Source organism: Xenopus tropicalis, chromosome 8 (assembly GCF_000004195.4).
Source record: "Xenopus tropicalis strain Nigerian chromosome 8, UCB_Xtro_10.0, whole genome shotgun sequence".
Lineage (NCBI taxonomy): Eukaryota > Metazoa > Chordata > Amphibia > Anura > Pipidae > Xenopus > Xenopus tropicalis.
Genome location: NC_030684.2, coordinates 13,053,616 through 13,071,024, shown reverse-complemented (window position 1 = coordinate 13,071,024; position 17,409 = coordinate 13,053,616). Strand labels below are relative to the sequence as shown.

General features: G+C 45.4%; 1 protein-coding gene across 3 annotated transcripts in view; it reads left to right on the top strand.

Annotated features, from left to right (window-relative positions):
* ass1 (argininosuccinate synthase 1) overlaps positions 1–17,409 on the top strand; it is a 59,265-nt gene that overhangs the window by 27,510 nt on the left and 14,346 nt on the right. For all 3 annotated transcript variants that reach the window (XM_031890404.1, XM_031890405.1, NM_001011212.1), the window contains 3 exon segments: positions 9,032–9,122; positions 11,586–11,670; positions 16,173–16,237. In XM_031890404.1, the coding sequence (XP_031746264.1) occupies positions 9,032–9,122; positions 11,586–11,670; positions 16,173–16,237 (241 nt within the window).

The following is a 17,409-nucleotide window of genomic DNA, read 5'->3' as shown; positions in this document are numbered from 1 at the left end:
GGAAGCCCTCCGTAACAGCTGAACCTAAAGCATTTCCATCACCTGCTGTTTATGTTCTGCGAGACCTTAATCCATCAGTAGTAATTACACTATCAGTCAGGATAAGTAGGCCCCTAGGGCAGGGAGAGGGGTAGCAAAAAAGGGAAGAATCCACTTTGTTCCTGTAGTTTCATAAACATTCCAACCTCTGATCATCCTGACAAGCCAAGTGGCTGCTCATTTCTTTTCTTTAAAGCTCTCGAGTGGGGATGATTTTACCAAACCCGTGCCTTTAGTAAACATTCCTTCTCTGTATGAGGGTATAGTTTATTATGTGCCCAGAACATTCCTTCTCTGTATATTTGTATTTATACATATGGGTAGGGGGTGCCATAGTGTTTCCCTTAGACAGTACAGTATGGGGGTACAGCTTATTGTGTGCCCAGAACATTCCTTCTCTGTATATTTGTATTTATACATATGGGTAGGGGGTGCCATAGTGTTTCCCTTAGACAGTACAGTATGGGGGTACAGCTTATTGTGTGCCCAGAACATTCCTTCTCTGTCTATTTGTATTTATACATATGGGAGGGAAGTGCCATAGTGTTTCCCTTAGACAGTACAGTATGGGGGTACAGCTTATTGTGTGCCCAGAACATTCCTTCTCTGTATATTTGTATTTATACATATGGGAGGGAGGTGTCATAGTGTTTCCCTTAGACAGTACAGTATGGGGGTACAGCTTATTGTGTGCCCAGAACATTCCTTCTCTGTATATTTGTATTTATACATATGGGAGGGAGGTGCCATAGTGTTTCCCTTAGACAGTACAGTATGAGGGTACAGCTTATTGTGTGCCCAGAACATTCCTTCTCTGTATATTTGTATTTATACATATGGGTAGGGGGTGCCATAGTGTTTCCCTTAGACAGTACAGTATGGGGGTACAGCTTATTGTGTGCCCAGAACATTCCTTCTCTGTATATTTGTATTTATACATATAGGAGGGAGGTGCCATAGTGTTTCCCTTAGACAGTACAGTATGGGGGTACAGCTTATTGTGTGGCCAGAACATTCCTTCTCTGTATATTTGTATTTATACATATGGGAGGGAGGTGCCATAGTGTTTCCCTTAGACAGTACAGTATGGGGGTACAGCTTATTGTGTGCCAGAACATTCCTTCTCTGTACATTTGTATTTATACATATGGGTAGGGGGTGCCATAGTGTTTCCCTTAGACAGTACAGTATGGGGGTACAGCTTATTGTGTGCCCAGAACATTCCTTCTCTGTATATTTGTATTTATACATATGGGTAGGGGGTGCCATAGTGTTTCCCTTAGACAGTACAGTATGGGGGTACAGCTTATTGTGTGCCCAGAACATTCCTTCTCTGTCTATTTGTATTTATATATATGGGAGGGAAGTGCCATAGTGTTTCCCTTAGACAGTACAGTATGGGGGTACAGCTTATTGTGTGCCCAGAACATTCCTTCTCTGTATATTTGTATTTATACATATGGGAGGGAGGTGTCATAGTGTTTCCCTTAGACAGTACAGTATGGGGGTACAGCTTATTGTGTGCCCAGAACATTCCTTCTCTGTATATTTGTATTTATACATATGGGAGGGAGGTGCCATAGTGTTTCCCTTAGACAGTACAGTATGAGGGTACAGCTTATTGTGTGCCCAGAACATTCCTTCTCTGTATATTTGTATTTATACATATGGGTAGGGGGTGCCATAGTGTTTCCCTTAGACAGTACAGTATGGGGGTACAGCTTATTGTGTGCCCAGAACATTCCTTCTCTGTATATTTGTATTTATACATATAGGAGGGAGGTGCCATAGTGTTTCCCTTAGACAGTACAGTATGGGGGTACAGCTTATTGTGTGGCCAGAACATTCCTTCTCTGTATATTTGTATTTATACATATGGGAGGGAGGTGCCATAGTGTTTCCCTTAGACAGTACAGTATGGGGGTACAGCTTATTGTGTGGCCAGAACATTCCTTCTCTGTATATTTGTATTTATACATATGGGAGGGAGGTGCCATAGTGTTTCCCTTAGACAGTACAGTATGGGGGTACAGCTTATTGTGTGCCAGAACATTCCTTCTCTGTACATTTGTATTTATACATATGGGAGGGAGGTGCCATAGTGTTTCCCTTAGACAGTACAGTATGGGGGTACAGCTTATTGTGTGCCCAGAACATTCCTTCTCTGTATATTTGTATTTATACATATGGGAGGGAGGTGTCATAGTGTTTCCCTTAGACAGTACAGTATGGGGGTACAGCTTATTGTGTGCCCAGAACATTCCTTCTCTGTATATTTGTATTTATACATATGGGAGGGAGGTGCCATAGTGTTTCCCTTAGACAGTACAGTATGAGGGTACAGCTTATTGTGTGCCCAGAACATTCCTTCTCTGTATATTTGTATTTATACATATGGGTAGGGGGTGCCATAGTGTTTCCCTTAGACAGTACAGTATGGGGGTACAGCTTATTGTGTGCCCAGAACATTCCTTCTCTGTATATTTGTATTTATACATATAGGAGGGAGGTGCCATAGTGTTTCCCTTAGACAGTACAGTATGGGGGTACAGCTTATTGTGTGGCCAGAACATTCCTTCTCTGTATATTTGTATTTATACATATGGGAGGGAGGTGCCATAGTGTTTCCCTTAGACAGTACAGTATGGGGGTACAGCTTATTGTGTGCCAGAACATTCCTTCTCTGTACATTTGTATTTATACATATGGGAGGGAGGTGCCATAGTGTTTCCCTTAGACAGTACAGTATGGGGGTACAGCTTATTGTGTGCCCAGAACATTCCTTCTCTGTACATTTGTATTTATACATATGGGAGGGAGGTGCCATAGTGTTTCCCTTAGACAGTACAGTATGAGGGTACAGCTTATTGTGTGCCCAGAACATTCCTTCTCTTCTCGGTATATTTGTATATATATTACCCTATCTCTGCATACAATTGCGGATCTATAAGTGCCCCGGAGTAGTTACTTTTTACTTGGCAGGTTTCTGTGCCATAAGAATCCCATACAGTCAGCATCATGTAGCATCCCCCCCCCCCCCCCCCCATCCTCATTCCATTGACTTCTCTTCCTAAAGCAAACTCCGCTATCGGCAAGGATTTAATGAAAAAAAGTAAAAAAAAGAAAAAAACAGAAAAGCGCCACACCAACAGATGGTTGGGTCACTTTGTGGCCGTATGAGAGCCGATTCAGGGGCAATGAGCCATTCTAATGGCAGAAAGATAGAAATTTACTTGCTTTAACTTCATATGGCTCTTTGAAAGAGTTCATTCAGCCCCGGACACAACAACATCAACCCGGTGAATAAAACCCATTGATGACACAAGGAGCTTTACACTAGGCTTCAATTCATGGCCCATTTGCTCCTAATCTTCCTCTCTCCCTTATGTGCCCCCTCCGTCCCTCTCTCTCACACTCTTTCCATCCCCCCCCCCCCTTTCCAATCCAATACTCGCCATTTGCCCCTCATTCTCTCTGGCCAAATTTATCTTTTTTTTTTTTTTTTCTTTAATCCCATTTTTTTCCTTTTTTCCGCTCCTGTTCATTTCTAGATGACATTACAGCCGCAGCCCCCCTGTGGAGAGAGATAAATAGAAAAAGCAGAGATACGGTGACTTGTCACTTGAACCGAAGCTTTGAAAGGGAATAAGTTTGGCGCCACCGCGTTGTACGAGGCCGCCCGAGCCAGACCTTACAGGCACTTTGCCGCTATTTGGTTATTTTATTTAATAGAGGTCGTCAGAGTCGGGTTAGGAAATTGCCCACTGAGGGACCGTGATTGTCAATGTTTAGTAAAGAGGTTTTAATTCTAAAACCTGACCCTCCACTCTCTCCTACAACTTGTATTGGGTTTCTGCATCTGCATGATGTGCGCTGGGGGTTCAGAGAATAGCTACCATGTACATCTGCTGCTTGGGCATGTATTTATGGTGCCAGGAATCTAGTGCCAATTCGGCCTCTCCTGACCCAGTTGGAGAGTATTATAAAGGTTAATGTACCCCCTACTATAAATGATAAGGATATTAGCAGTCACTGAGGGGTTCTGTGCCCATATAAAGGCACAAGGCTGCAGGCTGAGTTATACAGGGAACTCTGAGTATCACTCATGTATTATAAGGGATAATGTACCCCCTACTGTAAATGATAAGGATATTAGCAGTCACTGAGGGGTTCTGTGCCCATATAAAGGCACAAGGCTGCAGGCTGAGTTATACAGGGAACTCTGAGTATCACTCATGTATTATAAGGGGTAATGCACCCCCTACTGTAAATGATAAGGATATTAGCAGTCACTGAGGGCTTCTGTGCCCATATAAAGGCACAAGGCTGCAGGCTGAGTTATACAGGGAACTCTGAGTATCACTCGTGTATTATAAGGGATAATGTACCCCCTACTGTAAATGATAAGGATATTAGCAGTCACTGAGGGGTTCTGTGCCCATATAAAGGCACAAGGCTGCAGGCTGAGTTATACAGGGAACTCTGAGTATCACTCATGTATTATAAGGGATAATGTACCCCCTACTGTAAATGATAAGGATATTAGCAGTCACTGAGGGGTTCTGTGCCCATATAAAGGCACAAGGCTGCAGGCTGAGTTATACAGGGAACTCTGAGTATCACTCATGTATTATAAGGGATAATGTGCCCCCTACTGTAAATAACAAGGATATCAGAATTCACTGACTTTGTAGAAATATCAGAATATGGTAGTGCAAAGTATGATCCACTTTTAAAGAAATGAGCCTTAAATACATACAGTAAATTCAGTTTCACACAAGGATAAAGCGGCAACAACAGATTCCCAAAATCATGGTTCCCTGGAGCATCCCATGAAGGGAGTTTGGGCCGATCGTTTCCCGGGGTGAGTTTATGGCTGAAGCCCCTAAGAACACAAAACACGGTGCAAGCATTGTCTGGGCTATTACGACGGGCACTAGTGCGTGCTGTAATTCTCTTTTCTCAACATTGATGCTCCCAATTTCATGCTTTTTTTATGTACCAATCACGGTGAAATACTGGCCGCTCACCCTGCTGAATAGCCCTGATCCCATTAGAACTCTACCTTACAATGGAGATATGGAGTGCTCTCTCTTGTATTCAGATGGTCCTGCTATTTTCCTATGGACACCATGAAAATGGGAGATCCTGTGCCTTCCCTTTCCCGCGTGTTTCCTTCTAGAAAAGTCCTATCTATGGGAGCACAGTTGAGGGGTATCTAGATTTACTCACCTTGCCCCTAACCCAATGATTGTTAAGGCTTGGCAGCTTGGAGGCAAGTTTTGGTGGCATACAAACCTGGTGTAATGCCAAAACAAAGCCTGCTGTAGGCTATAAGTCTACACTGGGCTACCAAATAGCCAATCATAGCTCTTATTTGGCACTCTCAGGACTTTTTTTATGCTTATGTTGCTCCCCAACACTTTATCCATTTGAAAAATAAGGTTAAGGACCCCTGCCCTAATCAATGCAAACCTCAGAGAAGACATTGACCATGACTATAGGTGGCCATACACAGGCCAATTGTAGCTGCCGATATGGGTCCCTTAGACCGATTGGGCAGCTTTTAGGCTCTTGCGAAGGGCCTGCCCGACCGATATCTGGCCTGAAATTGGACAGATATCAATCGGGCAGGTTAAAAGATTTAGTCGGATGGGGGACCGCAAACGATTGAATTAGCCTAAATTTGGCCGATGGGGATATCGGGAGAAGATCCGCTTGCTTGGCGACCTCGCGGATCTTAACGTGTATGGGCACCTTAAAGGTGGCCATACACGTGGCGATCTGACGATGTTTCGTACGACCATCGGTCGCACGAAACATCGTAAGATCCGCCACACACCATTCAGGGCTGAATCGGCAGGTAAGGAGGTAGAAACAATAGGATTTCTACCTCCTTCTGCCGATTCAGCTCTGAAGAGAGAATTTTGGTCAGGCGCCTTCTATGGCGCCCGATCAAAATTTTCAAACTGGTCCGATCGGCGAGTCGTCCGATATCAGCAGCTTCCTGCGATATCGGTCGACTCGCCGACATGCCATACACGCACCGATTATCGTACGAAACGAGGTTTCGTACGCTAATATCGGTGCGTGTATGGTCAACATAAGTCATGATTAGGTCAGAGCTCCATACATGCCACCCATTCCCCCAAATAACAGCGGGAACATATCCCAAAAGGTGCCTTTTTCAACAACGGTGAATATAATTGGTCAGTTTATGTTAGTACAGCCATAAACAAGAATTATCCTATCTCACTCAATGGCTAGCTCTCTATAGGCCAAGCTTCCTTGCCAAGTCCTATAAAGCGGCAGTGTTTCAGCTGCTGCAGAACTGCATTTCTATCCACCCCAAGCAGTCTGGGCCGATAGCAGTAGTAGCTAAGCACTCCCAGCACCCCTAACGCCTCTGTAGCTTATCTTCAGCCCGGTACACGCACACAAGGTGTCTGTCATTGCCAAGCTGGGTGCAAGAATGATTGACAGGCATTACCACGCCCACGCAGTAGGGCCAGCAAGCAATCAAACGGGCCAAAGCAGACTTTAGCCACTAACCCAGAAAGGCCTTGAATGATGAGTGCTAAGAGAAGGCGCCTCTTCATTGTAAAGCTGGTATTAGGCTGATATGTTTTTAGATGAGTTTTTGCTTTCCACATTGCCGTTCCCCTGGATGTATTAACCTCGGGGACACTGTACGAGTGCGTTCTGCTAGTGCACCTGCTGGGGTCACCCAGCCTTATTCCTTTTTCTTTTTTTTTTTTTTTTCCCGGAATAAAATTCTGCGCGGTGCTTGTACAACGGCCTCCCGTCTTACAGGGGGGCACGCATGTTGCAATACAATTTAGAATCGCATGGAAAAACATGTCGGAAATAGAGATACATAGACATCAGCTTTGTCATGCATTAAATGCTTTTTTTTTTTTTTTATCCCCACTGTCTCTCTTTAGTCATATGTGGGGGAAGAGTTTGCAGGGCGCGCTCACTTCCCATGCATAAGAGAATTCCAATGAGGATGTTAGGAATGCAAGATATTGCGTTGGGTATGTCACTCGGGGGGAACCCATATTGGCGGCCAAGGCTTAGCGCAGCATAGGATGTAGCTATTATGGAATGGCCAAATCCATCTGATTTTACAAAACTGTATCTAAAAAAGAATGAGGACAGGGTTGGACTGGGGTGTTCAGGGCCCACCAGGGCTACCACCCAGGGGCCCACCCAAGTCCCCATGTCAACCCCTCCCACCGAAGCATAGGACACATCTTCCTTGTGGCCACTGGGAGATGTGCCGAGGGAGTGGACTGGGTCAGTGGGGGCCCTGTGGGTTTTTTCCCGGTGCCTGCCAACCCAGTTTGAACCTGAACGAGGATAAGGAATATTTCTTCTAAATCAGAAACAGGGTGGCTGGGTAATGGCACACACACAGGGCTATTCCACAATTTTGCCACTGCCCATGTGTTTTCCCACTAGACACAATACTTGGTGTTGCCCCCCCCCATTTATTTCTATAGCAAATGCTTGACCTGTAGATGCAGGTGATTACCATAGGAATGAAGGGGGGGTGATCCCAAGCATTTGCCTCCAGCCTGCCCAGAGGAATTATCCATGTGCCAATGCCCTTAAGGTGTCTATACATGTGAAGATCCGCTCGCCAAGCGAGCGGATCTTCACCCGATATCTCCACCTACGGGTGGGCGATATCGGGGAACATGTAGGCTGATTTGATCGTTTGGATTGAATTATAATGGCGGCAATGGGGCAGATGGTTTGGGGGCCGCATCAATGAGCCAATGCGGTCCCTGATCCGACTAAATCTTTTAACCTGCCCGATCGATATCTGGGCAATTTGAGGCCAGATATCGGTTGGCCATGCCCCTCGTTCCTGCCCCTACGCGGGCCGATAAGCTGCCGAATCGTTCCAAGGGACCAATATCGGCAGCTACAATCAGCCCCTGTATGGCCACCTTTAGAGCCAAAATATAAGTCTGGGCAAGAAATGGTATTTTGTACACAGTGGCATAACTATAGAGGAAGCAGATCCTGCCCATGTAGTGAGCCCAAAATAAACTTAATTGAGTCTTTGAGAATATTGGGGTCCATAAAAAATCCTGCGGCCAGTGGTCCTCCAGTTTTACAGTCTGGTGCTGCTTTAACAGATTCTGGAGCACATACTGGAGAAAGGATGTCAACATGTACTCAAGTAAAATGCTATTATGGAAAAGAGGTGGCGCTAAGTGTAGCTGCTTGCTTCCATCTCAGATAGTTGCGCTCTTGGGATTCCAAACTTCTGATGGCAAATTTGTGCTTTTCCTCAAGCACCGCACACAGTCTTTCCATAGCAAAGCTTTTTTGCTGCAAGCATTATCCCTCGCTAATGTAACATGGAAGGAAGCCAACAGATAATGTTTCCAAACCAATTTACAACAGCTTTTGTGCAGCAGAGTGGCCAGTGTTAGGCACTTGCAGGGACATAAAATCCGGCAGAAACATGATAAACAAAGAGCATTCATCCAATAAAAAGGGGGAAAGTGGGGCTATTATACTGCCGCTCGTGTTGGTAGCTTTCTAGGGGGATTCTGACTCTAACAATATCCACTCAGCTACCCCATCCCTGGAAACTGGCATGCTAGAGGCCCAACAGAAAACCATAGGCAAGTCTCCATGTCCTCTTCTCACTCAGCTTCCTTACTCTCCTAGTATTGTCAGTTTCCCTATATCATCATGTCCTCTCTCCATCTTGGAGAAATTGGGAATGACCAAGTCACAGCCACACAAGGCCAACTCTTAATGGGCCTCAGCTGCTTAATCGCAGAATTGCTTTAGAGTGATAGCATCTTGGCTAAATGCAAACCACAGCCCTGCATAAAATCTGTATATTCACAACTGTATTGGTTTCTTTCAGGTGGTGCTCTAAGTCCAAAAAAACAATATTTGTAGATTAGCTGCCCAATGATCTAACTGGCTAAAGTGTGTCTTCTTCACTGTGTTCTCCTTTTAGAACCATGCTCCACCTGGACTGTATTTAAAGACAAAGAACCCCGCAACGTCTCCAAATGAGCCAGACATACTCGAGATTGAGTTCAAGAAAGGTAAATATGTTTTAGATAATTGGACATATTGCTATTTCTTTTAAACTGGGACTTGTGTGGCTTCAGACATGGCCAGTAGGTAGGAAGATGTCCCTGATGTCATTCCAGAAGGAAAAAGTAACTCAACTCATTGGTGACCACAACATCCCCAAGAACATCCTGGTTGTCATTGCTATAATATAGTATTATATATTAAAAAAGAGATTAATCTATACTACTTTCACAAGCAGCTTTGGGTGACTGATGGATAAAAAGTCCTGAAGCACAGGGCATACCATGATAACGGACATAAGTTTAGCCATATATGCCGAGAAGCTGGTCTAATAGTTTGGCAAGGGCACTTTTTTAGTATGTACAGCGTGGCCATTAGAAGCCTTGTGGGGCACCAAAGGTGCAGGGTATGGGTGGGTTTGGGTAAATAGGAGAGGGACCAGTATGGACAGGCAGCAATATGGGAACCCACTACTCCTTTCGAATATATTGGGTTAACATACATAAATGAGGCATCAGAAGATCCAGATGAGGAACAGTTTCTTCTTATTTGGCCAAGCAAACTTTTCATTGAGTTTGGCCAGTGGACCATATCCAACTGTTTGGTCAGATACACAGGTAACACCAGTTTTAGTCCATACAAGTATAACTCATTGATTTCTCTCAGCCACAGTGGGATTGGACCATCTCGGGGTGCTAAAAGTACTGGATGAGGGGTTCAGAGTCAGATGGCATAGGTATCAGTAGAAGATTTGGGGTGAACATATTTTGCTGTTCTGGACTGATGGGGGTGAATGAAAAGGAAGACAGGATAGTTAGGTCTTCATGATACTACAGCAATATGGCTAAATCAGGTTGAATTTTGGGTCTGTTGGATGTATGAAAAAATTATGGGCAAAGTGGTGCCCAAACCTAAAGTTCTGTCCTCCAAATAGTCTTTGTTTGGGGCAAAACGCTGTATAATAATGGCAGCTCCTTAGGAACAGATGCACACAGGCCCGTACGGACACGGGAAAATAATGAAACGAAAGGAGCCACGCTCTATGAGATTTACACGCGTCTTTTCTGCGAATTCAGCAAGAAAAAGAGAAAGTTCGCGTGCACTTGACACCAAGGTTACCCCGTGCTCCAATAGGCTCCAGCTGCAAGGTTATCATATAATAGCCAACCTTAAGTTACTTATTTACTAGCAGCACGGCTATTGGTGCAGCTATCATTGTTACTGGGATCCGCTTAGGGAACAAAATACCAACGGGCAGTTTTTTTTTTTTCTCTTTTTTTTGGGAACCTCTTCATTCTCTCGCCATAAAGATCTCCCTCCTATTCATCTCCCACTTCATTTATTTGAAGTTCTAATCTAATTATTGACTATTTTAAAAAAGATAAGCAGTCGAGAGCCTGTAACAGACGACGGGGGCCCGGGAATCCCAGCTCTGCGGAATGAAAGGGAACCCAAAATAAAAAAAACCTAAATGGGATTGAGGCGGAAAAGAGCTTAAAGTTCATTATTGGCAAGAATTACATTTAATAGCAATAGGGAGTGAAAGGGGCCTGTTAAGATGTGATTGGCAGTGAATAATGCTAATGGGGGGAACAGATGGAAGAAAGATTAGGCAGCAAACTTTGGGACAGATCTTCTTTTGCCGATGAACAACCCCTTGTCACATTGCTGATACATTTATTGCTCATTTCGCTTTGCAAAAGAATAATTACCCTTTTCTTTTCATGGCCTGTCTTCTACCCCCCATTATCCCCCCCACTTCGCCCCCATCCGTCATTAATCCGCCACACCCTTCCCTCTTCCTTTCTTCTGGAAGGTGTAATAATTAATTCATGGGATTCCCCCACCAGCACCGCCACTTTCAGCCGAGCGGCTTTAACTTTGGGGCTGAGCGGGGGGCAGCTCCCATTGAGAAGTGACAGTCAGTGAAGTTTGAGCTGTGGGGGGGGGGGGGGGTGTTGCTTTGAAATAGACATTTATGGAAGGAAAGGGGTTGGGTCTATAGTGCAACATGGCCACCAGCTTTAAGCACCCCCCCCCCTCCTTTATCATGCCCCCATTTGTCAAGCTCAAATCTGTGAGTGGTGGGACAGAAGGCGCAGGCCTTTAAGACAATGGCAGAGCGTGAAATGGCATTAGTAATGGGGCTGGTTGCAATTTCACAGTGTATGAAATGAAAGACGGGACCATGCTACAGAGACAGGACAGGAGGGGGGGGGGCTGTTCTATTTCGCCATGAATCTATAACCTCCCCCCCCCCCCCCAAACCCATCACCTCCTGCTATTTAAGAAGTTACTTAGAGTTCATTTGTGTCTCATTCATTTAAGGCAGTGTGTGTGTGTGGTGTAATGAGGGCCGTTATGTATTCAGTGGGAAATGCTGCTTTCCCCAGGGGGCTTACTGGGTCTGTAACGTTCAACCCCCCCCCTCACTCCTGCCTATAAGAACCTGTGCTCTTGCTCTCTTACAGGTGTCCCCGTGAAAGTCACCAACACCAAGGAAAAGACGCAGCACAGCTCCGCCCTGGGCCTGTTTTGTTATCTCAACGAAGTGGCGTAAGTTGGGCGCGCGGTGGCGTAAGTTGGGCACGCAAAACACCCTATAAAGTGAAGGTCAATGGGGACTGAATTTTCCCACTTTTCACCTTTACTGACTATTCTTATTTATATATAAAGGAGAAGGGCTGCTCCACATTAAGAATAAAGGCATGGCCATTAGTGATGAGCGAATCTGTTCCGTTTTGCTTCGCCGAAAAATTCGCGAATCTTTCAAAAGATCCGTGAAACGGCGAAAAATTCGCGAAACGACAAAAAAAATTGCCGCCCGCAGCTATTGTTTCGTCGCCCGCGGCTATTATTTTGTCGCGCGGCTATTGTTTCGTCGCCCGCGTCTATTATTTTGTCGCGCGGCTATTGTTTCGTCGCCCGCGGCTATTGTTTCGTCACACGGCTATTGTTTCGTCGCCCGCGGCTATTGTTTTGTCACACGGCTATTGTTTTGTCACACGGCTATTGTTTCGTCGCCCGCGGCTATTGTTTTGTCACACGGCTATTGTTTTGTCACACGGCTATTGTTTCGTCGCCCACGGCTATTATTTTGTCGCCCGCGGCTATTGTTTTGTCACACGGCTATTGTTTCGTCGCCCGCGGCTCTTATTTTGTCGCACGGCTATTCTTTTTTTACGCCGGTGACAATTTTTGGACGTGCGGCGAATTTTTACGCTGCAAAATTTTTCATCCGTTTCGTGAAACAATCCGCCGATGGCGAAACGCGGAAATTCACCGCGAATCCATGCCTGGCGAAACTTTTCACCCATCACTAATGGCCATATCTCTTACCAATCCCATAACCAACCTATTGGAAGAAAATACGCCAAAACCAAAGGGCAAATAGTGACATGGTCAAATCTGACCTTGAAATTGTCTAAAATGTCCCTAAGCCCAATAGAAAATCATTTTAGAACCCAACCCCACATTGCTTGGCCCTCTGTCCGTTCCCGGGTTGACTGCGCCAACAGTTATGTTCATGCCGGTTCCTACAATGATAATATTAGCGCTTTGCTGCTTATTATGGAGTACAGGTATGGGACCTGTTATCCAGAATGCTTGGGACCTGGGGTTTTCAGGATATGGGATTTTTCTGTCATTTGGATCACCATACTTTGAATCTACTAAAAGAAAAAAAAAAATAGATATTAATTAAACCCAATACAATTGTTGTATCTCCAATAAGGATTCATTATATCTTACCTGGGATTTTTGATTATTACAGAGATAAAAACATTTTTAATTCATGTGAATTATTTTAGTTAACACTCAGTCTATGGGACACAGCCTTCCCATAATTCGGAGCTTTCTGGATAACAGGTTTCCAGATAACGGATCCAAAGCTGTATAAGGGCACTGTTTTTTTTTTAAATTAAGAAACAAGGAAACTGCACAATTTCTGCTTTTTCTTGAAAGAGATATTTTTTAAGCCCAGCCTAGCTCAGGAATCTAGTGAATTGGAATTAAATGCCCCCTTCTGGAGTTAAACCTATCACTACTTTTGCCGTTATATTTGTTATATTATATATATATCGTTATATTATATATATATATATATATATATATATATATTATATATAGGCAAAAGAAGCTAAAGTGTAGGCCCAGGCCTGGACTGGCAATCTGTGGGTTCAGGCAAATGCCAGGGGGCTGTAAGGTGCCACAGACAGTCACTATTTATTGGGCTGGGGGGGCTGTTTGTGCCTCTGGGTACTGGGAATGCCAGGGGGGCTGTAAGGTGCCACAGACAGTCACTATTTATTGGGCTGGGGGGGCTGTTTGTGCCTCTGGGTACTGGGAATGCCAGGGGGGCTGTAAGGTGCCACAGACAGTCACTATTTATTGGGCTGGGGGGGCTGTTTGTGCCTCTGGGTACTGGGAATGCCAGGGGGGCTGTAAGGTGCCACAGACAGTCACTATTTATTGGGCTGGGGGGCTGTTTGTGCCTCTGGGTACTGGGAATGCCAGGGGGGCTGTAAGGTGCCACAGACAGTCACTATTTATTGGGCTGGGGGGGGGGCTGTTTGTGCCTCTGGGTACTGGGAATGCCAGGGGGGCTGTAAGGTGCCACAGACAGGCACAATTTATTGGGCTGGGGGGGGGGGGCTGTTTGTGCCTCTGGGTACTGGGAATGCCAGGGGGCTGTAAGGTGCCACAGACAGGCACAATTTATTGGGCTGGGGGGGGGGGCTGTTTGTGCCTCTGGGTACTGGGAATGCCAGGGGGGCTGTAAGGTGCCATAGACAGTCACTATTTATTGGGCTGGGGGGGCTGTTTGTGCCTCTGGGTACTGGGAATGCCAGGGGGGCTGTAAGGTGCCACAGACAGGCACAATTTATTGGGCTGGGGGGCTGTTTGTGCCTCTGGGTACTGGGAATGCCAGGGGGGCTGTAAGGTGCCACAGACAGTCACTATTTATTGGGCTGGGGGGGGCTGTTTGTGCCTCTGGGTACTGGGAATGCCAGGGGGGCTGTAAGGTGCCACAGACAGTCACTATTTATTGGGCTGGGGGGCTGTTTGTGCCTGTGGGTACTGGGAATGCCAGGGGGGCTGTAAGGTGCCACAGACAGACACTATTTATTGGGCTGGGGGGGGCTGTTTGTACCTCTGGGTACTGGGAATGCCAGGGGGGCTGTAAGGTGCCACAGACAGTCACTATTTATTGGGCTGGGGGGCTGTTTGTGCCTCTGGGTACTGGGAATGCCAGGGGGCTGTAAGGTGCCACAGACAGTCACTATTTATTGGGCTGGGGGGGGCTGTTTGTGCCTCTGGGTACTGGGAATGCCAGGGGGGCTGTAAGGTGCCACAGACAGTCACTATTTATTGGGCTGGGGGGCTGTTTGTGCCTGTGGGTACTGGGAATGCCAGGGGGGCTGTAAGGTGCCACAGACAGACACTATTTATTGGGCTGGGGGGGGCTGTTTGTACCTCTGGGTACTGGGAATGCCAGGGGGGCTGTAAGGTGCCACAGACAGTCACTATTTATTGGGCTGGGGGGCTGTTTGTGCCTCTGGGTACTGGGAATGCCAGGGGGGCTGTAAGGTGCCACAGACAGTCACTATTTATTGGGCTGGGGGGGCTGTTTGTGCCTCTGGGTACTGGGAATGCCAGGGGGCTGTAAGGTGCCACAGACAGTCACTATTTATTGGGCTGGGGGGGCTGTTTGTGCCTCTGGGAACTGGGAATGCCAGGGGGGCTGTAAGGTGACACAGACAGTCACTATTTATTGGGCTGGGGGGCTGTTTGTGCCTCTGGGTACTGGGAATGCCAGGGGGGCTGTAAGGTGCCACAGACAGTCACTATTTATTGGGCTGGGGGGGCTGTTTGTGCCTCTGGGAACTGGGAATGCCAGGGGGGCTGTAAGGTGCCACAGACAGTCACTATTTATTGGGCTGGGGGGGCTGTTTGTGCCTCTGGGAACTGGGAATGCCAGGGGGGCTGTAAGGTGACACAGACAGTCACTATTTATTGGGCTGGGGGGGCTGTTTGGGCCTCTGTGTACTTGGAATGCCAGGGCCTCTTTTGAATAATTATTATTATTATTATTAACATTTATTTATAAAGCGCCAACATATTCCGCAGCGCTGTACAATAAGTCCCAGACCAGACCTGTATAGGCCCCCATAGGTTCTCCCAAACTTTGGGGAAAATGATGAGCATTTTCAATGGATATATAAAAAACACACCAGTCAGGACCCCCACGGCCCCCCCTGCAATGGCCTAACAAGACATTACTCCCTCCACAGTAAAATCACTTCCGAGTCCCCATAACATGAGAATAAGACATATTCATAAAATTATATTGAATCAGTCAGTGTCCTATGGGGCCCCTGTTCTTCCCGCGCCCCCCCCCCCCAGCACTTGCAGGCTGCACTCTATAGTTAAGCCACTGGTTACAGGCAAACAGACTGGTATACAGCACCTAAGCGGTTAAAGTAACAGGAGAGAAGCCAATTAAACAGGGCACATTTGGATGGTTCTGTGCCTGAGCGGCATGTGTCAGAATTGGGTTAAATGATGCATTTCCTAAAGCAAAACATTCAGTCTGTGTTGTGCCAATGCATTAAGTTATGGTTCCTGCCGCTGGTGCCGTGGGTATCTGAGCAATAAATGTCAACTCCAGGTGCACCTCCGGCCCATAACTGCTGGAATTTAGTCCAAAAGGGGCGTGGCTTGCCAAAAGGTGGGTGAGGCTATTGTCTGATCTGGGTGTGGCACAGAAGAAGAAGAGGAGGGGTTCCCTGCATGCTATTTTCCACCCTATATACATCAAATAGCAATTAAAAATACACATGTAAAGGAATTTTAAATTATAAAGGTGTCTAGTAACCCATAGCAACCACTGTCAGATGGAAGTACAAAATGCCGACGGCTGAATGGTTGCTAGATCTAGTGCAATGCGTGTCCCATTATTACACAAACTCACTCCTCTGTCAGTCTTTGTGGGACCAACATTAACTTGGTCTGATCTCAAGTCTGGCTTCTGATTGTTGCTGTTCTTCTCCCCCCAGGGGAAAGCACGGCGTTGGGCGGATAGATATCGTGGAAAACCGGTTCATTGGAATGAAGTCTCGAGGTGAGATTTAGGGATGAGAGAGCCAATTAGTTGGTTGGTATTGGTCTTTATATGTATTTTATATTATTTCTAACATTCCTATTCTGCCTAATGAAATTGTCAGGGGTCGCTGACCCCAAAAAGTAAGAAACAAAACAAAAAAACAGACTTCAGATTTATTTCTAGACTACATTTTATTGGTTATCTTTCTTTTCAAGTCTACTCCTGCACCTTCCACCTCCTGCTGGCTGGTTGCTATGGTACTTGAGCCCTAGCAACCGAGCAGCGGTTACAATTCCAAGGCTGACAGCTGTAAATAATATTTTTTTTAAAAAATGTGTGTGTATATATATTATATATATATAAGAGCAAAACGGAGCACACCCTATAGAAAATCAAACGCCCTGGGTGCTGGCCAAAATTAATAATAAAGAAACAGGGTGCTGCACACAAAGTGGGACTTTGGAAAAAATAAAAAGTATTTATTGAAAAATATCCGACATTTCGAGCACTAGCGGTGCTCTTCCTCAGGTTTGTCCCTGAAACGTTGGATCTTTTTCAATAAATATTTTACATTTTTTCCTAAGTGCCTGTGTGTGCAGTACTCTGTTTCTTTATATATATATATATATATATATATATATATATGAAGACTAACCGCAGACTGTGTGAATGCTTAAAGTTCATCTAAGGTGACTAGCTCTTTATATCTTAGCGTCTGCTCATATATTTAATGAGCGCTTTCCCTGCACTTTAATTACACTTTTGCATTCTGAGTGGCAATGATTTCCATTATTGCTAGCTATTGTTAATATTCAGCAGTACCGTAAAAAGGAGCATTGAATAGAGATCACAAACAGATCAGCTATATATAACAAGCTGAACCCTCATACAGGTATGGGATCCCTTATCTGGAAACCCGTTATCCAGAAAGTTCTGAATTATGGAAAGGCCATCTCCCATTGACTTCATTATAAGCAAATTATTCTAATTTTTAAAAATGATTCCCTTTTCTCTGTAATAATAAAACAGTACCTGTACTTGATCCCAACTAAGATATAATTACCCCTTATTGGGGCAGAACAGCCCTATTGGGTTTATTTAATGGTTAAATGATTCCCTTTTCTCTGTAATAATAAAACAGTACCTGTACTTGATCCCAACTAAGATATAATTACCCCTTATTGGGGGCA